Here is a 23,610-nt window from a genome sequence, read left to right on the forward strand (position 1 = left end):
CTGCTTTCTTTTCTGTACGTAGTTGGAGGGCTACATTGCTGCCATCTTGTAAGGGGGTGGAGAGCACTCCCAGTAATGCTTAATTTCCTCCAGCGGCCCCCAGGACACCTTCTCCTTACTTCTCTAAAATCTTGTCCTCAGGATGACGGGAATTCCAAGAGCTGCAATAAAAAGCCAGGCTAGAATTTCCATGTGAGGAGCTCTGGGGTGTGAGAGTCTGTTGAACAGGTAGAGATGATCTCATTAACATTGGACAGAAGGCAATAGCTGCCACATAGGGAGTTTTTACTGTCTGGAAGAATGCCCCCTTCCCCATCTTGGAGGTAGGATGGGTAAACCCCAAACTTCCTAAATAATTTTGATTCCCTGATTCTACCTCCCTCCTCAAGGCCCCAGTGTATGAATGGATGGCTGGATGAGGTATCTGGCATTCGTATCTCAGAGGGATGTGCTTTCTCCTACTCTGGGCTGTGACGTGGCTCAAAGAGGAGATATTCCCATCTTGGAGGAGAACAATTTGGGGTGGTAAGGTAATGCTGCTTTCTTCATACCACTTAGAAGGTAAGGATTATGTTGGAGGCTGGGTCAGACAACCTTTGGAGGAGCCTGGCTACAGATACCGCTACCCAGACCCATGAGATTTCCAGGGCAATGTGCTTTGTCACTTCTACTTCTGCTCTTTTTTCTGTTCTTAAGGGGTGGTTAAGATTGAAGAGGGGCTGCTGGATGGTTCTGGGTCTATAGGCCCTTTAACAACTCAGGTGTGACTGTGCATGACAGGCCAGCTTTGAGAAGACTGAAAGAGGAAAAGATTTCTCTCTCCAGCTTCACAGGATGGGGACTGCTGAGCATTTTGGCACTGTAAGTTGAACTGATGAAACTTTTATTGTAAAAAAAAATTCACTTCTATTCCTGCTGGGTAGCACTCAATCCTTTGGCTTTAGGATTAAAGGAAGGCCCACCACCTCCATCACTGAAGTATTCAGAAGATTAGAAGGACAGGTATGAGGCCAGCATCTCAACTCAGCTCTGGACCCCTCCGCAGCTCAGCTACCAGGGCCCAAAATTAGTACTATGGGACTAACAGGGTAGAACGATCTGCAAATGTAACCTAGTTAGTCCAAGTCTCTTATTTTACTGAGGAACACTCAGAGGCCCAGAGTCAAGAAGTGATGTGCTTGATGAACCACAGTTAGTGGCAGTGTTGGGAGAGCTCAGAAGCAAGGTCCCATTAGAGACCCAGCCATTGACGGGATGCAGGGAATAGCGTTAGGAAGATGTTTGTGCAGAAGCCAAGGAAAGCCATCCCAGCCCACATTACAATCCCTCCAATGGCTCTGGGGCTGTATCGGCCCAGGACTGCCAACCCCCACCCCCACCAGGGCAGCAACAGAGAAACAGTGACTGACGTCCAGTGACAGATTTTTTTTATATTTTAAAAACAAAATCAACCTCCTTCCTCCAAGTAACCCCCCAAACAAACAAAAAATCAGATTAAATAAAATTTACAGTGAATATACCCAGCAAACATCTGTATGTGCATTAAATACTGTCTGTTACTGTGGCACGAACCTCAAACAAACAATATGCAAGTGTTCTGGGAGGTGGGGGAAAGCCCAAGTTTTAACTTTGTGGAGTTTGGGGAGACAAGATGGGAGAAGTGAGAGAAAGGGAAAATCAATTTCATTTTTCTTAATTCTGTCCATATAAATATACTCATAGAGACCAAAAACAAAAAGGGAGTTTGGGATGGTAAGGAGACAGGAGTGAGGGACCCTCCTGATTCTACCTAACCAACAAATATGAAAGAAATTAATTTCATGGTAGTAGAGGAGTTAAAAAAAATGACAGAAGAGGATGGGAAGGAGAGGGAAATAGCGGGGGTCAACCAGGGAAAAAGAGGGACCCATGGCTGGGGAGCAAGGAGTTCCACGCCAGGGTGAGAGTCCGTTTCCATCTTCATCCCTAAGGTCTTATGCTCCAGTTCAGCGTCTGTCACCTTACTTTGTGCCTCTGTCTGTGGTCTGTCAGGATTCCTGGACCTCCTCTACCCAGCCCTGCCATGCCAGGCCCTTCTTCCCCCCTCCTCCACTTATTGTGAGCTGGCTCGCTCCAGGATCCTCAGGTCATAGTTCTTTTTGGCCATTCGAAGTTTGAAGCGACTCACGGAGTTGTTGAGGCGAAGGGAGGCATTTTGGGCAGCAAGGGAGCTGGGGAACACAGCCACGATGGTGTACAAGGCAGCGAGGTCCGCATGGCGGCCATTCTCGGCAGTCCCACCATTTTCCCCACCACCCCCGCCAGGCAGCCCTTGAGCATCCTTGAGCCACTGGATCTTGGCGCCTGACATGGCGAGCTGAGTGAAGAGCTTGTCTGCCTCCGTACGGGTGATGCCCTCAGGGAGATCTGTCACCTCCAGCACCCGCCCCAGGACTGGAAGAGGAGGAGAGAGGATATGGTTGTCAGAGGTCTAGCGCAGGGAGGACTGGACAGTAGCCAGCAGAGAAGTGTGCAGCTGACTGAGTCTGCATAAGATCATCTCAAAAGCCTGGCCTTTCTCACTTAGCCCTCTCCTCCTTCCCCAACGCCCCACCATCCAGACTCTGATCTGGGCAGTTAGGAGATCAGGAACCTTCCTCGTCTCCTAGACCAGAGGTGTGGCATGAGACTGGGAATCTGAATCCCAGATTTTAGATCTGCAGAACCACACCTCAGCTCTCTCACGGTGCCATCACTGTGAAGCAAGTGCAGCTTCTGCTGATGTTCACTCCCCAAGTCACTATCCAACCTGCAATAGATCCCATGGTTCCCTTCCTGGAGAAGGCTCAATGGGATTCCTCTTTCTTATCAACTAGGGAAGTCAGTTTCCCGTCCTTTTCTTGTTTAGCAAACTGCTCCAAACAGGAAATCCTGAGCGCTCTTGTATGCCTCATATGGAAGGCTGGCCGGAGGAGACCTGCTCCCCTGGATTCTCTAATTTTAAGTTTTGATCGAGGACTACCAAAGGTAGACATCCTATATTGGGATCAGGACTACTATTATAAGACTGTGTTACTAACAGGCTCAGCATCCCCCATCCCTGAGCTAGTCCCAATTTTTATCATCTTCCCCAGGGCCTGGTAAGGAGGACTCAGAAACTTCACTTCCCTGGGTCTTTCCTGCTCTTGAATACAAAAGGGTCCCATTCCCCCTCTCCACTCTAATCTGATTTTTCCCACCCACCCTGGGCTGGTTAGGCAGGGCCAGAGGACTAAGAATCTTCTCTAGGGGATCCAGCATCCTGTGACTCACCAACATCTGTTGTCCCCAGGTCAGTAGAGGCAGATTTGAGTGCTTGTCTCTTGCTCCGGTTTCCATGCTTCAATCCGCTCTGCCCCTTAAACATTAGAGAGATAAATCTCATCCCAGGTCGGTACTATGGACTGCCCTGCATCCCAGTGTCTGCCTGAGATTAGGGAGCAGCACTAACCCTGAGGACCCCACCCTGCCTGGCAATCAGCTTGGCCAGAGAATGGCCACTGAGAGACAAAGAACCTCTCCTTCTTGGCACTGGGGTCAGTTGGGAGGCATGAGCATGGCAGTGGGGTAAGGCCCCTCCTACTTTATTCATTCCCTCTGTAGCTGTCTCTCTTGTCCACCTAGCTGGTTGAGGGAGATGGTTCAGAGAAAGGGACCTGAATGAGTAGGGGGTATGATGGCCCTAAGACTGATGATGGACACCCTTACCTGGTGCACTGTGTAAGTTGACTGACCGTGGAGCAAAGGAGGGCAGATGGACAGATTATACTGTAATGGCTGGCCCAAGAGGGAGTAGCGCCCATCACCTAGAGAGGAAGAGCAGATGGCTTTCTGGGAGTTACAGAGTTGTGGTATAACTTTTATGACCTTCGTGGGCCTTAGGGACAGACAGCAATCATAAACACTATTCCTACTTTATCTCTAATAGGAGAGCCCATGTGCCTGACATAAGAGCTGTCTCTCTTCCTCAGCCCCCTGGCTCCCAGCTGTATCTCAGATACATGGGGCAATTAGGATCCCTCACCATTGAAGGAAGGCTCTGTCCACTGGAGGAAACCTGCAGACCCCTCATGAATGTCTTTTATTTCTTAGGTAGATTCTCTCCACCCCAGAGCCAGGGCTCAAGTTTCTGACTCATGTGAGGGGCACTACAGAGTAGGGTACAAGAGCACAAGACTTGGAGTCGGACTGCCTAAGTTCATGTCTTGGCTGTTATTGGAAATGGGATATTGGTACATTTTCCCCTTGTAAGTGTAGCTGGGAAGGTTAAACTAATGTAAGACATGCAAAGCTCTTACAGCATAGCACACACTACATAGTTAAGCACCATGTTACCTGTTACTGTTGAGAAATATTCTATTTCAGAGCACTTTAAAGTTTTAAAACCATGTCATCTTATTTTCATACTGCTGTGACAGCCAAGACAGAAAGCAGGTAAGTTTATTTGCATCTTATATGTGATTAACCTCATTTTATAGATTAGGAAACTGAGGTCTGGTTTCAAATTTAAGTAACATACTCAACATCACAAAGCTAGTTAGTGATGAAACTGGAACTGATAAAGTTTTTTAACCCAAACCCAGCATTCCCACTTTTAAAACCATACTGTTGCTGACACAGTCCCATGTCCCTGGTCCCACAGACTCAGCACTGATGGGCTGAACACTGTGGTTCATTAGAAAGTTCAGTGAACTTCTTTCCTATCTTATTTGGTGGTAAATAATAGATATGTAAAGGAGGTCTGGAATAAGTTAAGTATGGGCAGTGTTAAAGAGGGATAGGTGTCCTTGGCCTAACATTTAATGATGTTAAAGGAAGAGTTGGCGTCCAGAGGTGGATGACCAGCCGCTATGGTTCCCTGCCTGTTACTAACCTCTTGGTCTCCCCACTTGGGGCTGGGATGTGAAGGGCAAACTGGACAGCAGCCAGCCCTAATCTAGCCTTACCCTGTGCCACACCCCCAGGCCGGGGGAACTGTGTGAGGACAGGAAGGGGGCTGAGTCCTGCGCAGACACTGCTGAGACTGGTGACAGGAGAGGGTGCTGGAGATTGGGTGGGCGATGTGACGGGGCTGTTGCTCCTGTGCGTGCTGGCCTGCGGGAGAGAGAGACACACATCATGCCCACAGCAAGCAGTGCTCTCTGGGTGCTCCTGCAGCCTGGTCGAAAATTCACCTCCTATAGGCAACGGTGCTTGCTGAATGCTGCCAAGTTAGAGTGTGCTTTTAAACTGCACCCCCTCAGCCCCTGGTTAATCTATTTATTTTAATGCCTACTTTTTGACATACTGTTTTACATATTCTTTTAGCATTTTCAAGTATTTGTCCTTTGGATCTTAGGTTCCTTGAAAAAAGATGCTCTTCCCTATTTCTTTTGTTTCTCTCCAAGAATTCCCAGGAAAAGACATGTAAAAGAGGCCAGTCAGTCAATGGCAAGATTACTCCTGAGAAGAATGTGGTCACCTCCTTTCCAAGACAAAGCTGGGCTGCAGGACTCACCTGGGGGCTGCTGTCAGGGTTGTACAGGTCTCCAGGTTTCTGCCCCCGCTGGTCCACGCTATAGTATTTGCAGTGACTCCACTGGACCATGGATGGGTTCTGTGGGGGCTGAGGTCCATTAGGGACATTCAGCTGCATGACTACCACACCTGGTCCAGAAGGTGACACTCCTGAGTGGGAGGAAGAAAGCAGTTGATTGTGAATTCAAACTATCCTTGGTCTTCCAGCTAACCCTGAGTGGGACATCCAGTAAGCAAAAACCACCCACTCGCCTCAGGGTCACTTAAACTGTGTCCTGCCAGGAATCTGAGATTGCTGCAGACTTAGTTCCTGACTCCCTCTCCCTGGAAGCTGAGCAGAAGGGATGTGAGTCCCAGATGCCAATGCTCTTCTGGCCTTGGTACTTTGGTATGTTTGGCAGAAAACTGCTCCATCCTGTCAAAGATAGGTATTACCAAATGCCCAGGTCAGATTGCTCAAATGTCTGGGCAGGGTACAGGTCCCGGTCTGGGGCTTGGGCCAGAGTTACAGGCACGTGCAGGCTTTTTTGGTAATGGTTACAGATAAGATCAGTGATCTCTGGTCATTCTGGGGAAGATGAATGTACATAGCTTCATCAAGCCAGACTGGGGAAGCACTTCCTGGGCAAGGGTTGGGTAAGCTGGGAACATTTCAAGCAGAGGGAATGGCAATGAGATGTATGTCATATTCAGGAAATGACAAATAATTCAAGGTGCTAAGGCACGGGGGCTTTGTAGAAGAAGTCATAGGAGATGAGATATGTTTATTCAACAAACATTTATTGAAGATTTACTAGATGCCAGTTCCTATGCAGGTCACTGGGTGTACAACGAACAAAACTGGTTCCTGCCCTTATGGAATGCACAGTCTAATAGGGAGTTTGGCATTACACAAATAGTTGGTGTCAGTTTGAAGCATGTTCTGGTAAGGGTCTTTATCCTGTAGGTGTGGAACTAGGATTGTGCCTCAGAGAGCCAACTCAAACAGCCAGAACGTACAATGGCTGGAGGGAGGAAGTGACTAGAGGCAGGAAGATGAGTTAGGAGGCTACAGAAACAGACCGAGGAGGTTCTGAATTAGAGCAGTGACAGCAGGAGTGGATGGGAGGGTCAGACCCTCTGAGGGTTTCACTGACAGGTTCAGGTGACTGACTAGATGAGGTCCTGAGGCGGTAACACAGGGAATCACGGATAATCTTATCCTATTACAGGCTGGAGAAGGAAAAGCCTCAATGAGGAAGAATATTAAGACCTGAAAGTTCCTCATGGTGAAAGGCAAGGTGGGGATCGGGGAGAAGCAGTTTGATGGACAGTTCCTGCCTGGAGGGATGGGCAGGAGCTCTTCTTCCCCACAGGGGACTGTCCAGCGTGAGAGTTTGCTTTCCATCTCCAAGCTGTGTTTCTGATGGGAGACAGGCTGAGTTCATGTGTATGTAGTGGTGGAGAGATGGGATTGGGGTTACTAGCTTGAAAGCCTGCTGCAATGTGCTGTTTTCATGGCTCAGTGCTCTGGGGCTGCCACCATCACATTGCTTCCTGTGATGGGAAATGCTGCAGCCTCTGCCCTGGGCACCAGTCATGCTGGCAAGTGAGCGTGATTGCTTTTCTCAGGTAGCACTGGTCAAAGGAAAGGAAAAGAAACAGCAGGAGGCCTGAGAGAGCAGCTCAGGGGACACAGCATGTATGGTATCCAATTTCCCAGTCCATGTATGTCCCCCGCCCTCTAGGGTTCATCTACTCAGAGAGCACAAATATTCTGACTGACAGCTCGCAGCCCCCATTCCCTGCCAAGGGGGACAGGGTATTCATTAGCATGGCTGGCAGAAGGGCCATGGGAAAACCACCCAGCTGTGGGGTGTCATGCACACATGTGGAATTCAACAACTCGCCCCTTACCACAGTTGCTATGGGTATTTACTTCCCCACCCCGAGACTCCCACCTGCTCCATATCATCTACCAACAAAACTGCCACTGGCCTTTCAAACACCCCTGCTACCTGAGGGGCCAAGACAAAAAAATCACATGTACAGCTCTTGGGAGGCATCTCAGCCTGATGCCTCAGGCAGGCAAAAGGAGGGTGTGTGTGGATGTGTAGGATGTGGGCATGAACAAGGAGGTGGGTGCTCTTCCTGATACCAACAAGTAGCCAGAGGAGCTATTAAGGGAATCAAGAGGGAAAGAGAACAAAGTCCTCTTATTATTTCCTCTGATTCCAACAAAAACAAAGCCAGTGTCCTCAGTCACAGCCTTGGTCCTGAGCTCTTCCCCACAGTCCTCCCCCGCTGGCCTGGAGCATTGTTCCTTCACTCAGCCGAGACACAGCACAACTCCACTGATGAGCTCATTTTTATGCTTCTCTTCCTCAAGCCAAAAGCAGGTGGAATTTGTTAACAGCTGAACTGCCACTACTTAATGGACATGGCAGACTAAAGCAAACCAAAACCAAAACCAAAACCAAAACCGCCCAGCGACAGCACTTCTGTACAACTAACTAGGTGGGGGAAGGAGCCTGGTCCGGAGTAGGAAGAGGGAGAAGGGGGTTGAATGAGGAAATCAATTTCAGCTTGAAAGCTCTTAAGGAGAGGGGACATGTGACTGGCTTTTTAAGTGGCATCATTAAACCTGGGCAGAAAGGTCGATTGGGCAGAGCAAACTGCATAAATTCAAACAGATGACATCAATGCCCAGCGGAACTGGGTTTTGTTTAATTGCTTTTTTAGATCACAGAGGTAGAGGAGGAGTACAGCTGCTTCTTTACCGCCAGGAATCAACTCTCTAGAGAGGAAGGTCCAGAAAAATAATACCACAGGCATCACTCCCAAGTTACAGGACAGAATTCAATTGTATCTTGGGCTTTCCCTTTTTTGGCAGGGGAGAGGAGTATCTGCAGCGAGTGGGAGAGAAAAGTCTCAGCTTCCGAAACCCCTCAGCCACAAAATGAGCCAGTATGTGGGAGGCTATTTCTGTATGAGCCTCCCTCTGGCCATGCTGCTGTGTCACGACTAGTTGGGAGCCTCTGTATAGGTGTCACTGCCATTTTACGCCTTGGGCATCTTCCCCAGACAAGCATTGCTGTCAAAACCTCAAGGGACCAGCACACCATCATTTTAGTGGGAAGAAAAGTGTTTCCTGGGGTTATAGTTAGGTCTAATATCACAGTGGAGGATTAAGGTCCAGGCTTAGGGGTAAACTGGGCAACTACAAAAATGTATTAATATGCCAGAACAGTTGTTCCCAGAACAGCCAATCCTAATCCCTGCATTTATTTTTGGAAAATGACCATGTGGCTACATGGGAGAAGGGCGGGTGGCGTCCTCTGGAGGTGACAGAACAGCCATTGTGGGCTATGCTGGCCTTCTATCTTCCCAGTGAAAGACAAACTAAAGGCAGGCAGAATGAGCACTTTTTCTTCTACTTCTCTTATATTTCCATGAGCAGGGACTGAAGACTTGTAAAATCAATGATATGATGAATACAGTCTCTTAGGTGACATGTGTGGAAAAGAGGGTCCCATCATCTAGCAAAAGTACAAGGGGTCAGTCAGAAACCTAGAATCAATTACAGTAGCTAGGAAGAAAGGAAATTTAACGGGAAATTCCAAAAAAGCAAGGGAACCAGATGTTAAGGACTTCCTCCAATTCTATGGATTTGGGAAGAGCCTAGATTATCTCTTTCCAATTCCAACCCAGATCTCTAGTGTTGCCAACTTTCAGAACAGCAGCTGTTTCAGTTTACTTAATCCAGCACTAGGTCCCAGAGCAGGTAGCAAAAAATTCTTTTCACTTGGTTTGTTTCTAATTCAAAAATCTTAAAGATATGTATATTTGAAGACATATATATATATATCCACACATATAAATATATACACACACACAGATTTACCACCAAGGATACACACAAAAATGTACAGGCAAGCCCACCCATATGCACATGCACACATTTTAACAAACAGAAGAGAGAATATACCCTGAGGAGCCAAGCACAGGTTACACTGGTTCTTGGAGCTGGTTACTAAATTTCCATATCCCGCTGGGACTTTCAAGGTCAACTGCCCCTGACTGACACTAGGAGAAACAATAATGCTAGAGAGCTAGCAGAGCTAGAGAGACCAATAGGTAATAAAGGTAAGGGCTGTTGAATTTAAAACCTCTCAGCCTGTCAGAGATACGTGTTTGGTATGGATGAAGACAAATCATCGCTCTTTGACGGTAAGAACTGATCATGTTTTATCATTTTTGGAATCCACTCCACAGCATCTAACAGTGTGCAAGAAATCTTACATGAAAAACATTCCCCTTCTAAAATGGTGAAAACTGGCAAAATACCTCCCTGTCACCAGAAGAGGGCACTGTGACATGCCCACAACAGAGTCGAATGGAAATGGTGGGAGGCTACATTAGCACCTCCTCCCCTCTACAACCCCTGAAGTTTAACTGCAGTGTAATGCTGCGTCAGGGTGGGCTGAACGGGAAACAAAGCAGCTGTATTTGGTGTGTTGGGGGGTAGTTCTTGGCAAAAGCAGACAGTGAATGAATGCTACACAGCATAACCCTATTCACCTGGAGAGCTGGCCCCTCCAAAGAGGGCTTTTTGCTGTTTAACAAGATATCCATTTATTTCCCAATGGAGAGAAAAGAATGGAGTACAGAAACCTGTTGAAATGTGATACTGAGAATGCAGCAAGGATTATGGAAAGTCAAAAGACCCAAGTTCAAGGTCTAGGACTGTGACCTTAGAAAAGACATTTATTCTCTTTATGAGTCTTAAATTTCCTCTTAACAATGTTGTGAGAATTACAGTGACACAATGTACATGAGCACATATGAAAAACTGCTAAACAAATCTAAAATATGACTTGTCAGCTGCCCTCACCCTCCCAAGATAAAAGAAAAGCTCCCAAGATAAAAGACATTCATAGGAAGAATGTCTGCAGGAGAGACAAGTGAGCACTACATGTCTCAAAGGCACGTGAGCATAATGCTGGACTCAGGGGAAAAAAAAGAAACAGGAAAGAAAATAAGGAACCCTATCAGAGGTGTGGCTTCCCAGGGATGGGGATGGGGCAACTAACCTCACCTCTTTTGAGAATCAGCCTCTTTTGTACCCCTGGCAAACACCAGCCAGGAGTTTGGTGTCTCCTCATTTTGGGACAGAGCCAATCCCTGAACTCTCTCTGCCTCCCCGGCTCTAGAGCATAAGTCCTTCAGCAGCATTTACTCTTGCCAGTGCACAGAACCCCCCAGTTCTGTATTCTCTTACCTGAGTACTGCTGTGGCATCTGTGGTGGACTGCAGGGAGAGGGAGACTGAGGCATCTGGTACTGTTCAGAGCCAGGAGGTTGCAGAAACCCCACAGAAGGGCTGGGGAGATGGAGAAGAGAGGAGTGGTAAAGCAGTAGAGGGAGGGGCACAGCTCCTGGCAAACAGCTGTTGCTTTCTGGGCCTTCCCTGTGGGAAGCAAAGGCAGCTCCAAGACATTCCCAGATCAATTTGCCAGGCAATTTCTAAAATCACTCATCAGTTCAAAGTTAATTATATGTATTTGTACTTGATCATCTTTCAATTAGGAAGCTGCTAATCAGTGATACAGATGGAATGTTAGTGACACAAGCTCTTCCCAACCATGTGGAAACACCAGACACACTCTCTCACTCTCTCTCTCTCTCTCTCTCTCACTCTCTGAGAAAACACAACAGAACCACAAAGAGAGTTCCAGAGAGACACACAGTGATAGAGAGAGATGGGTAAAAAAATAAGGAGATGTGTGATTACATATTTACACAATGACAAACACAGATGGTCACCGAAAGACAAATGGGGAAAAAAACCCCACAAAACTCAAGACAACATAGAGTTATATATATAGAAAGACAGAAATAAATATACACACTGAGAGAGAGACACAGGAATACATACAGATAGGCCCAGACTTAAGTCCTAGTTCCAGCTCTGCTTCTAACTAGCTGTGTGACTTCAGTAAATTTCTTAACATCCCTAGGTGGCATTTCCTCATTTATAAAAGGGAGAAAAACAACAAAGGGGAGTGGACTAGGAATTTCTAAGGTGACTACTACCTCTAAAATTCTGTTAGCTATGACATATACTAAAAATATAGACATATAAAAATAGACCATCTGAGATTAACAGAGGTACACAGAAAAGTTTACATATATATGCTCCAAATTGCTTCTTTTAATGATGAGTAGTCTCTACCCTGTAATTCTAAATCCTACTGATTAGAAAAAAAAAAGGGGGGGTAAATTATAAAGCCTCTGTCTCTGAAGCACGAATTTTTTTTCTGCTGACAAGGTCATATGCAAGTGGTCACAGCAACAAGGACAAAAAAGAGAATGAACTCCCTCATATTACACCTGCTTTAGGGCACCACTAGGATCTTTACCCCTGCCTTTCTTTTCTTTGGCCAGTGAAAACAAAACCATGGTGAAACGGTTGCTGAAGGTCTATAGGAGATGTGCCCCCACTCTCTCTGGGAATCCTCACCTCGTACCATTCTGCTGAGCTGGCGGAATCATGCTGTAGTACACGGGCACGCCCCCTGCTGGAAGGCCCCCTTGCACAGACTGGCTCACAGGGACCAGCATGGGTTGCTGGAATGGCGGCTGGACCACATTTTGTGAGTCATTACCCACTGGGACCTGGGTGGAGAGGAGAGAATAACTACTCATACTCCCAGCATCTCACCGTTCACCCAGAGATCAGCCTCTCATCATTGGACACTAACTTCCTTCCCTACCTTTGGAGGTGCCTCCTGTTCTGCTATTCTGCCTAAGGAACTGCTTATAGAGCTATCTCCACTTCCCTCTTCTCCAAGCACCACCCTTGGACATCTGACATGGAAGAAGGAGCCTGATTTCCTTTAGATCCTACTTTTTGGGGCATATACTCATTTGCATGGCTGTATAAAGGCGAAACAATTTAGATAAAGACTCCTCTCAGACTGTCCAGGCTTTCTCTCAAATGAAAAAAATCTAAGAATTCTAGGTGGGAAACTGAATGACATTTGGTGTTGGAGCTGTCAGAGTGTGTGATATGGGAGGCTGTCCTTTTCCTTACTCCTGGCCTGGGTGACCTTCCCAAGCAGAGAGCACCTACCTGGTAGGAAGGCAGTGGAGTGTACTGAACCACCAGGCCTTGCATCTGGCCTCCCATGGTGCCTCTCTGGCTGCTGAGCAGGCCCTGGTTCTGTGGCTGCTGGACTCCAATCATGCCTTGGTAAGCTGCCTGCTGCTGGTTAGGCATCATGGGCTGTAAACCTAGGGACAGGCAAGGCAGAGAAGGCATTAGCATGGTTTCAACAATGTTTAGGAGGTCACACTCTCAGTAATTTCCCTTCTGCCTACTTTACCATTTCTTTTTCTGGAGATCCTGGGATCCTGGGTCTTTCTTTAGGACCCTAATCACTCCTGTCTTTTTTATTTTTTCTTCTTTAAGTCAAGAAGGTAATTCTCTCTTTCCCAGTCTCCTCTCTTCCCCTATTCACTGCCTTCTTACACTTCAGTTCCTCTTACCAGGCTGCTGGGAGGGCTGAGGCAGCTGTTGACCACGCTGGGAGCTGTAGGCCACCGGGTGAGAGAGAGGTCGGTATTGCTGGTTGGAGTTTGGATACTGTCCAGGGGGATAGTAAGAAACCTGGATCTATGGTGAGAGGAAAGAGAGATGTGAGAGGGCCCCTTCAATTCAGCCCCAACACCCCCAAACTATTAAGTAGCCAGAAATCTGTAAATGGAGATATTCTGGGCCTGCTAATGAAGCATTAGCACACAAGTTTGAAACAGAACAGGAAGGATTTGTTACAAAGAAAGGCGACCTTCTGACTAAAAGTCAGCTCTGAAGCACAAGGCAGGGAAATGGACGTGGGGCAGTTACCTCTCTGGTCTGCCTAAACTGGAGGAAGAAGGGAGGATTATCATGCTGGACAAACTAACTCAGTGATTTAAACTTGGAGCCCATGATGCTCACCTGTTGAGGGGGCTGCATATAGCCCTGGGGTGGCAGGACCTGCTGAGTAGGTGGTGCATGGCTAGAGGTGGAATAGTTGGAAGTGGGAAGGGGCTGTCCTGTAGAAGCCATGATGAAGCTAGTCTGCTGAGGGTGCTGGGAGATAAGTGGGGGCTGGAACAGAGCTGAGGAGGGGTCAGCAGTTTCAGCAGAACCTTGGCGGCTAAGGCTCATTTGTCCAAATGGGGTGCTGAGGTCATCTGCCTGTTGAGAGAGTAGGGGAGACTCAAGGACTGAGGTCATATCAAGCCCCATGTCTTTGGCTTCAATAGGCAGACAGACAGAAATAGCAACCCTCTCTACAACCTGCCTTCCTTAGGCCAATTTGGGACACTCCTGCCTATGTGTCCTGGGAGGTCCTTCTTAGCCCTAACCCTCTGTCACATGGTGTTTTGAATTGCTATGAGCTGAATGGCTGTTCAAACCCCAATACCACAGCCAGTCTCCCCACCATATGAGGTCACAATGGTCACTCTGATCTGTCTTTATTAGAATTAATCCTAGGGAGATGGGGACAATGACACAGCTTCTGTATACAGGAACAACAGGGCAAACCAGTTGGTTAAAAAAAGGGTAAGTCTATCTTTCTTGCCTTCCCCTTGCCTCCAGCCATACAAAGAGCCCCTGTGTTGCTATAAATCCCATGTTTATCATGAGGGACCTAGGTAACACCTTGAGTTGTTATAGGTGGCCAGGCCTGTGGCCCAGCACCATCTACACAGCAAACACTGGTGGGCTCCCACTCCTGCTGCTTATCTCCTTCCTCCCTCTTGAGGTCATTTCCACCTCTGTTCTCTGACACTCGCCTAGAGTTCTCCTGCCTTTCAGAAATGACTTCCAATTCTCACCTCTGAAAGGAGGCCAGGGAGAGTGGCTGAGCTGGGGGGCGAGACTGACTGGCCAGTCTATAATTGCCTTCTCTCTCAGCTCTCTTCTCTAAGCAGCAAGAGTGATGGTGTTCCATCTCTCACTCATATGGTGACAGGTCACATTTTGGGGCTTCCTTGTCCCTTCTGCTCCCTGGACAGTGACACACACATACACACACACACGCACGCAGAGAGCCTGGACAGTGACACACACACACACACACACACGCAGAGAGCCTGGACAGTGACACACACACACACACGCACACAGAGAGCCTGGACAGTGACACACACACACACACACACACACACACACACACACACACACACACACACGCACGCACGCAGAGAGCCTGGACAGTGACACACACACACAAGCACGCAGAGAGCCTGGACAGTGACACACACACACACACACACACACACACACACACACACACACGCACGCAGAGAGCCTGGACAGTGACACACACACACACACACACACACACACACACACACACACACACACGCACGCAGAGAGCCTGGACAGTGACACACACACACACACACACACACACACACACACACACACACGCACGCAGAGAGCCTGGACAGTGACACACACACACACACACACACACACACACACAGCAGAAGTTCTTTTGTAAAGAAACTAGCGAAACAAAAGACAATGCTTTCCTGTGGTTTCATTCATTTTCAGGGACCTGATCTTCAAGATAGCTATTTTGCTACCTGAGTGGGTAGGAATAGATGAAAAGAGGATTGCACTACAGATTATTTTGAGGTCCATATATCAGGAACTTTCAGAATTTTTAGGTAAGAGGTGGGAGTAAAGAGGGGAGTCTAGTGAAAAGCAGACAGGCAAAATCAACAATTTAAAAAAATCATGGCTCCTATAACCACAATAGATGTTATCACCTACATAGGCAAACCAGATCTTCAAAGGATTTGTAGTTAGGGTACAATCAATTTAAACAACATGTGCTATATAGAAGAGGGTTTTTTATGTAAATAACACGGTAAGACGGTAAGACTAGTGGAACAGTTTTTACCAGTTGTACCAGAGATATCTGCAATTGTGTTTTTATTTTTAAAGGAAATGAGAGAGAACCATTCTGTACAGAACCATTCTGGGTTCCTCAGACATGTCCAGGGAGCAGATGATATGAAGGATGCACACAGCAGAGAGATAAGGAGAGCCCAGGTTAGATCAACATACAATTTTGTTCCCCAATCTGAATCTCAGGGGAACTCAGTGACCCTTTCTGTCTTACATTTAGGCATCCTTTGATCACCAGTCACTAGAATGGAGTAGGTTCCACCTGTGCTGGCCTCTCAAGAAGAAACATACCTTTTAACATGGCTCTCCAAAAAGTACAACTGCTTTGCAAGACTGACACAGACTGACTCAGACACACCCACAGGTACAAGCCACACACGGACAAGACAAGAAGGGGGAATAGAATTTATACCATGTTGTACTGCTGGGGCGGAGAGACCGGCAGAAGGACTTGGGGACAGGAGCCTGGAGAGAACTGAACAGGCTGCGGAGAGGGCTGTAGAGCCGGGACTGGCTGTGGACCAGTGGAGAGGCAGGTGGAAAAGGGAAGAGAAACAGGAAGTATAAGGAGAGGTCAGGGGAACACAGATGGGGAGGGAAAGGAAAGGAAAAAGGTTAGTCATAAAAGAAATTCACATGAATAGCAAGGTTGCTGAGCAGGCTGGAGACCAAGCTCAGGACAGTTTGTGGTTTTCCAATCATCTCTGACAGTCAATTGCTCTTACTAGGACGGACCCAGCATACACCCTGCCCCATTAGTCACTCAGAACTCTGCAGCTGTTATGAGCAATCCTAGGACTCTCAGAGCCAGGGCCTGCTGCCTGAGTCCAGACACAGCTTTTCTCAAAGCATTTTTTTTTTTTTGAGGGCACCTCTCATATTTATTGATCATATGGTTGTTAACAACAATAAAATTCTGTATAGGGGACTCAATGCACAATCATTAATCAACCCCAAGCCTAATTCTCAACAGTCTCCAATCTTCTGAAGCATAACGAACAAGTTTTTACATGGTGAACAAGTTCTTACATAGTGAATAAGTTCTTACATGGTGAATAGTGCAAGGGCAGTCATCACAGAAACTTTCGGTTTTGATCACACATCATGAACTATAAACAATCAGGTCAATTATGATTATTCGTTTGATTTTTATACTTGATTTATATGTGAATACCACATTTCTCCCTTATTATTATTATTATTATTATTTTTAATAAAATGCTGAAGTGGTAGGTAGATGCAAGATAAAGGTAGAAAACATAGTTTAGTGCTGTAAGAGGGCAAATGTAGATGATCAGGTGTGTGCCTATAGACTAAGTATTACTCCAAGCTAGACAAGGGCAACAAAACATCCATGGATGCAGAAGATTTCTCTCAAAACGGGGGGGGTGAGGTTCTAAGCCTCACCTCTGTTGATCCCCAATTTCTCACCTGATGGCCCCCCTGCGACTGTGCCTGTCTTAGGTTGTTCCTCCCTTGAGGAATCTCACCCGTCTCTGGCTAACCAGTCATCTTCCGGGGCCATACAGGGAAATGTAAAGTTGGTAAGTGAGAGAGAAGCAATATTCTTTGAAAAGGTTAGCTTTTTACTTTTTTGCAGATTTATGCCCTGTGGCTTCTAAAAACATTTTTTTGACACATGATTCCTGGGGAACAAGACCAGAACCCTCCTCAAATGCCCACTTGACAAGGGATTCCTGCTTCTGTAGGAAGGTCCATCCAGGGTCTGGTTCAGCTTTTCTTGCCATGCTCCTGTTTCACACCATAGCTCTCCTGGAGAAAGTGCTCATTCACAAGGATTGTCCCTTTCAAGGGCAGAGAAGGAAAAAAAAGCTTGTTCATGCCTGTTCTGGCTAGTACCTCCTGCTCCATGACTGTTTTGTGCTCCTCCAGGCTGGGAGTGTAGTATGAAAAATGCCCCCCATAAGCAAACAGGGAGGCACTTAGGAATAAAACAGAAACAACCCAGTTTTAGCTTAGCTTGTCCCTGCAAGCCTTTCAATAGCCTCTAGTAGGTGAATTTGTTTATTAGGAATATGGTTTGTTCTAAATCAATTAATGTAGAGTTATTTTTTCCTCTCTCTTCTTCTCCTCCAGCTGTTTCAATCACCTCATCAGTTCTCCTCCACTCACAGCCCCTGGTGGTAGGAAGCATGGGAAAAGGAGAGAAGTAGGAAGAGAGGGGAAAAGAGATTTCTATACCGCACCTCATTTATATACATTGTCTCATTTCAACCTCACAACAATCCTACAAGGAGATATGGCAACTTGTATTTACAGTTAAGATAGTAAGGCTCAGAGAAATTAAAACACACATCCAGGATCACACAGATAATGTGGGTGAGCTGCAGTAGGAACCTAGTTCTGCCTGACATATATGTTTTTTCAAGTCCACTCTAGCATAGGGAGGGGGAGGAAGAAGCCAGACAGAATCACACAGACATCTTTCTATTTGTATCATCATTCTACCTCCTTCCAAATTTAGAATATTAAGAGGTGTGGGGACCAAGGTATCAGTGTCCTGTCCTGCCATGTGTCTCTAGGGAGACTCACAGAGAGGACTAACAGTTTTGAATGCAGGATCCAGAAGTCAGAACCCCCCCACCCCCACCCAAATGGAGGATACTCCTGATATCTGGATTAAATATGATTAAATAAGATTTCCTTGGTTAGGAAAAAGTTATTGAGAATACACTGTGATCTGAGAGAGACACTGCTGTTGCCTTGAAAACAAGCCCTTGGCTCCCCCAGCATGCCTATTTTCTATAAGCCAGTGACATTCCGAATGTAACTGCAGACAAGATACTCAGCATGAGCTACTTGTGCTGGTGGGTTTTAAACCCATTTATTCTTAATCCTCTTCTTTCTACTGGGGAAGTGTCTGTTGTGCTTCAGAAAGGGGTGGCCACAGGCACAGTGAAGTAGTAAAACAAATCTGCCTGTTCTCCTTACACTGAATTCTGAGCAACAAGTGAATAGAGAGGAAACAATGCCTCACTTGGGCCCCTCTTGACTAAGGAACAGTAGTGGCAGAGGAAAGCATCTCAGTGCTATTTTATAGTTGTTCCACCACTACCCTCAGCTATAGATCTCTCTTGAACACTCTCAAACTCCAGAACAAGGAAACTTCTGAAAAAACTATGTGGAAATCAAAGACTGGGTTTGAGGTATGTGACTGCCACCTGCTGGTGACTTCTGGGTTTAGATCATTGGCCCTGGATGCCTGACTGGACCCCAGGAGATGGTCTCAGAGGGCTCTAAAAAGCACCCCCCCCACCGCCCACTTTAAGTAATTCCTGGTTTTACATATTCTGTTGATGTATGATAGGGAGGCCTGCTCTGATAGAGGCCTGCCAAGATGGGAAGAGCATCATGTGGCCAGCACTTTCACAAGGCCTGGGACAAATGCTTCTTGCTACAGAGCTAAAGGTGACTACCTTTCTAAGTATTTCTTTGAAAGAAAAACCTTTAGGGAAGGCACACAGTATGTGTGTGTGTAGTCACTTCCTTCATTCTGCACTGTTAAGTACTATTTGAGAAACTGAACAGTACCTACCCTGGGGCTCAGTAACTTGAGTACAGAGAGCCACCAGCATTCAAAGACAGAGAGAAAGATAAAGAAAAAAAAAGACAAAAAACAGTAGGAAGAGGAAAGGATAAAGAGAGGGGGAGAAAAAAATGGAGAGGAGGAGAAAAAGGTGCTATATTTAGTGGGCTGGTGATGGCATAATATCAGCAGCTGCTGTAAGTGCTTCATGGACACCAAAACTGAACCTTAAGATTTTTTGGTTTGGAGTCTGATTAACCTTAAGAATAAATTTCTGAGGGAACAGAGATCTCTGTACCAAATAATGCTCTCCTGTCTCCAATCTATGAGATTCCACCCTTGCATCGGAAACCCTGCAGGAGATCAATCAATGCCTATGACCGACTACTGACCCTCATGATCCAAAAGCAGGGACAGAATCTGAGCAAAAATTTGGGATTGAGGGCCAGTCACCTAGATATTCTAAAAATTTTTCAGTCCCAAATGGTTATTCTCTCTACTTATCTTTTTATTCTCCTCCCACTCTTGCTGCCTGTTTCTACATTGGATGGAAGGAAGAGACAAAGGGAAGACTAAAAGGTAGAAAAGGGAGCAAGGCTGTGTTAAAATACACATTTTAGAAAACTCACAAAAATACTGGGATCTTAGAAAAGTGAGACACACACAGACACATAGGGGAGATAGCCAGAGGGTGAGCAGCACAGAGTTTACCCGCTTGAAGGTCTGAATTAGGACACAGACAGGGAAAGCATACACATGTGCTATGCTTCAGTATGGAGCGAGATACACTTGTAAGATTGAGGCAGATGGTTGTAGAACAAGAAAGTAAGCCAGGACTACAGGGAAACTGACTTAGGGACTAAGATGAAAGACTAGAATGATCTGCATGTGGGTTACATTAAGATGTAAAGCATCAACGATACTTTAATAATAATAAAGTAAAGTTTCCTAGCTCTTCATTGTTCTTTTAGTTTTATTTTACAATGTTTGGATGGGGTAGTACTGGGCTACTGTGGGGTCTTCCCACTCTAGTTTCTGGTTCCTGGGGCATTAGTGCTAGGGACTTGCTCCTTGTACCTGTGGAAGAGATATCTGAGGCCAAGCTGGACTAAGCAGGCGGAGGGAGCAAGGGAGGTGGACTGAGAAAATTAACGGCCTCAGAAAAGAGTACAGACCTACCATGTTCCTGACCACCAGGATGCCCTCCAGGATAAAGGATGGGTTCTATTCACACACTAGAAGCTCTATTCATAGACCAGAGTAAATGAAGATCTCAGTGCAGCTCTCCTTAGAGTATTGACCCTTTTTAAAGGAGACTTTTAAACCTGGAACACTGAGGTTCCAGTTTAGAATAGGATCTGATTCATCTGATGACTTGGTTGGTCTCCACAGAAGGAAAACTTCACTCAAACCCTAGCTGGTACCAACATCTACCAGTCCAGCAACAGAAGAAGAAAGAGAGAGCTCTTTTATGGCATGGAAACAAATGCAACCCTGGGGGAGGTGGGAGTTATGCCTCATGGTGTATGTATGGCAGGGGTCCTGAGTGAAATGTTATTTCCTTCGCCCCCAAACACCAACACATAAATATGTGTCTATGGATTAACAGTCAGTGAGACGATGGTCGGAGCTGGGGAGCTGTGATGTTTTCAAGCTCTGTATATGGCTATAGTGAGCAAAATCACCTTGCTAGTTACACAGGACACAGGGGGAGACAGGCTACAGCAGAAATGGGGAATGAAGTAAAACATCCCACTGACAATTCTCAGGCAGAAGAGGAAGAGATATAAAGCAGGAACACCCAGGCTGACTAGGAATACTTGGGTCAGACCTTCATCCTTACTCTTCTCTCACCACATCAACAACTGGGAAATGGGGGGAGGGTGAAAGTGGGGAGTGGCTCCAAATACAGATCTTCCTGCCACCCACAGTACAAGAGACACGACTACTTCCAGGGCTTGCCTGGCTCAGAATGGAGGGGGCTCTGGCACTGAGTGGTGACTCACCTGTGAGATCATGTGATTATTCAAGGGTGGCTGCTGCTGAGGCGTGGGTGGGAGAGCAGGAAGCTGCTGCTGCTGCTGGGCTGTACAAGGGAGAAGGCCCCGGATGGACTGGGATGAGGTGACTTGGTTGCACACTTCTGGGGCACCTATCGCCATACCTAAGGCAAAGAGGAGACCCACCAAGAGCTGTAGGTGCAAACCACAAACATACCACCTGTGGAGGGCCCAGTGCAGGGCTCTACACTTTCCCCACTGTGTCTCCTCACCTGCCTTCTGTACCTTCCCCTACTGTCATGGGAAGATCCATGATTGTGCACAGATGCATTTCTGCTTCCCTGGTGATAGGAGACCTCATCTTAGCAGGTTTCTGCTCCCCAGGGACAGTAACCAACTTGGCTTTCAAAGTTTGGTTTGGGAAATGAACAAACTGTGAGCCTGCTGAGGCACCTCCTCTGAATTGCCTAAAATCTCTCCACCTTGATTAAACAGCTGAAACATGAATGTTTGCTTTCTGGAAAGGTACAGATTCCTCGTCCCTCAGGAGACCTGTCTTCTTGTTGATTTCTTCTCAACTTGCAACATCTCAGAGTTGCTGAGAAAGCAACTTTGCCTCTCCACACACTTGCCTGTGTACACATTCACATACAACCTTCATCTAGCTATTTTCCCCATTTCCAGGCTTTCAAAATCATGCAAGCATTCACACAAAATACTTTTACTGAGTATCTACTATGTGCCAGGCATGGTCTAATGAACTAATAAGGACACAAAGGCAAAGGGAACACAGTCCTTGCCCTTTAGCAGCACAGGATCTTATGACGGCAGATGGACATCCACACAATCACAACCTGGTAAGGGTTAAGAGCTGCATCAGTGATATGAACCAGGTATGAAAGCAAAGATCAGGAAGCAGTAACTCCTGAAAGAGTTAGAGGGAAGGATTTGCAGAGAAAGTAGAAGGAAACATGGGTTTGGAGGATAAACAGAAGGTTGTCAGACTGAGAGGGGACAAAACTAATGCCTTATTCAAGAAATAGCTTGGAGGCTCAGAGGAGGACGAATACTTGGAAATGAGACCGAGATGGCAAACTGGTCAGGAAGTTATGCTGTACTAAGTAATTTGGATTATTATGCAGGGAATGTCGAAACATGAACGTTTTTAAAAGAGGACTGATGTGATTAGATCTATTTTTTAGATGGGTAAACTGGGTCAAAAAGGCCTTAGGATGGAGCAGGGAAACCAGCTTGGGGGCTAGTGTCATAATTAAATAAAGAAGATAAAGGCCTGGATAAAGGCAGAGGCAGTGGGGTTACAAAGGAGGTAACAGAGAAGGGCAGCAGGGACCTAACAATAAGAGGAAAAATCTTTACCACTACTGATGTCTCCTAAGAACAAGACCTACAGAACTTCTGGGGTAAAAGTTAAGCAATTCTTCAGAGGGAGGATGGTGAAAGAGGCTGACTGGGTATAAAGACCTAAATACCTTTCTGCTAATAGTGCAACAGGAATAGATGGAGAAGATCACACAGCAGGTCAGGAGAGCTGGAGACTGGAACCTAAGTTCCCTTTCAGTAACTAGGTTCCAGAAGAGCAGCTGCAACAGTATCTCTCAAATTTCTAGCTATTTGCTGCTACCAATTAATTACAAACAGCTAAATTCTAAGGGCTCCCGCTGCTCTACAAGCTCTCTTTATAATCTTAGAGGCCACAGAATGAGAGCAGCTACCACAGTATATGACCTAAACCAAGGCTGATTGTGTGTCCCGCCTCAGTCAGAAATCAGATAAACTACTCTCATCTCAACTGGTTTTTGCCAATTAGGAAAGAAGATTTGAAAGAAAATCAGAGAGGGTGCTCAAAGGACAGTGGACCCAAGCAAGCAAATTGCTCCTCGCTTGGCTGTGTTAGGTTCTAGGACACTATAATGGGACAAGCGTCTCGTTAAAACTGCTGTCAGTGATGTTTTCCAGAATCAAGGGAGAAGTAATGGGGCATGGCCTAGAAGGAGAGAGGCTGAAGTACCTGGCCTGGAGGTCCTTCCCGCACTGCCACCTTTACTGCTCCCAATGCTGTCACCCCGGGTGAGGATGGAGATCCCACTGAAGCTGCTGGCTTTGGTGACAGGGGGCCGCATGCTTCGGACAGAGCCATCAGAGTCTGTGCTGCTCCAAGGCCGTGGCTCCAGGGATTTGAGTTCGCTGTCTGTGCTGCTCTGGCGGCTGCTTGAGGTGCGGCTCAGCCCCTCACGGTTCCCCCTGCAGAGACCACAGGGGTCAGAGCACCCCCCAACTACCACTTCAGCAGAAGGGCTGGGAGAGAGTTCATTTCTAATCTTCCAATAACTAAGAAGGGGTGAAAGTTTGAGAGGAGGATGGACACTGACTTCTTGTTAGTTGGCTGGCCAATCAAGACTTGCTGGGAACAGACAGAACAAGAATCAGTACAGTAACAAAGAGCACAGAGGCAGTCTGGAAGACAGTACACTGGCTACTAATGCAATACATCAGACCAGAGGTGGACGGGAAACCACATACATGATGCTGAGATTGGCTGTGGTCTCTTCTCCCACC

The 23,610-nt window shown here is 46.6% G+C and overlaps 1 protein-coding gene across 18 annotated transcripts in view; it reads right to left on the bottom strand.

Moving 5' to 3' along the window:
• Positions 1-1,410: 1,410 nt before the first annotated feature.
• The window catches only part of R3HDM2 (R3H domain containing 2), a 197,468-nt gene continuing 175,268 nt past the window's right edge, over positions 1,411-23,610 (bottom strand). For 13 of the 18 annotated variants that reach the window (XM_036894828.2, XM_036894836.2, XM_036894829.2 and 10 more), the window contains 13 exons: positions 23,063-23,295; positions 21,040-21,197; positions 15,899-16,000; positions 13,516-13,758; positions 13,065-13,191; positions 12,649-12,809; positions 12,037-12,191; positions 10,796-10,896; positions 5,516-5,685; positions 4,965-5,112; positions 3,727-3,824; positions 3,292-3,376; positions 1,411-2,433 (listed from right to left, as the gene is read on the bottom strand). In XM_036894828.2, the coding sequence (XP_036750723.1) occupies positions 2,093-2,433; positions 3,292-3,376; positions 3,727-3,824; positions 4,965-5,112; positions 5,516-5,685; positions 10,796-10,896; positions 12,037-12,191; positions 12,649-12,809; positions 13,065-13,191; positions 13,516-13,758; positions 15,899-16,000; positions 21,040-21,197; positions 23,063-23,295 (2,122 nt within the window). In that variant the 3' untranslated portion in view covers positions 1,411-2,092. The remainder of the gene's footprint in view (positions 2,434-3,291; positions 3,377-3,726; positions 3,825-4,964; positions 5,113-5,515; positions 5,686-10,795; positions 10,897-12,036; positions 12,192-12,648; positions 12,810-13,064; positions 13,192-13,515; positions 13,759-15,898; positions 16,001-21,039; positions 21,198-23,062; positions 23,296-23,610) is intronic. The other 5 variants (XM_036894834.2, XM_036894833.2, XM_036894831.2 and 2 more) reach the window with 2 other exon arrangements.

Source organism: Manis pentadactyla, chromosome 10 (assembly GCF_030020395.1).
Source record: "Manis pentadactyla isolate mManPen7 chromosome 10, mManPen7.hap1, whole genome shotgun sequence".
Lineage (NCBI taxonomy): Eukaryota > Metazoa > Chordata > Mammalia > Pholidota > Manidae > Manis > Manis pentadactyla.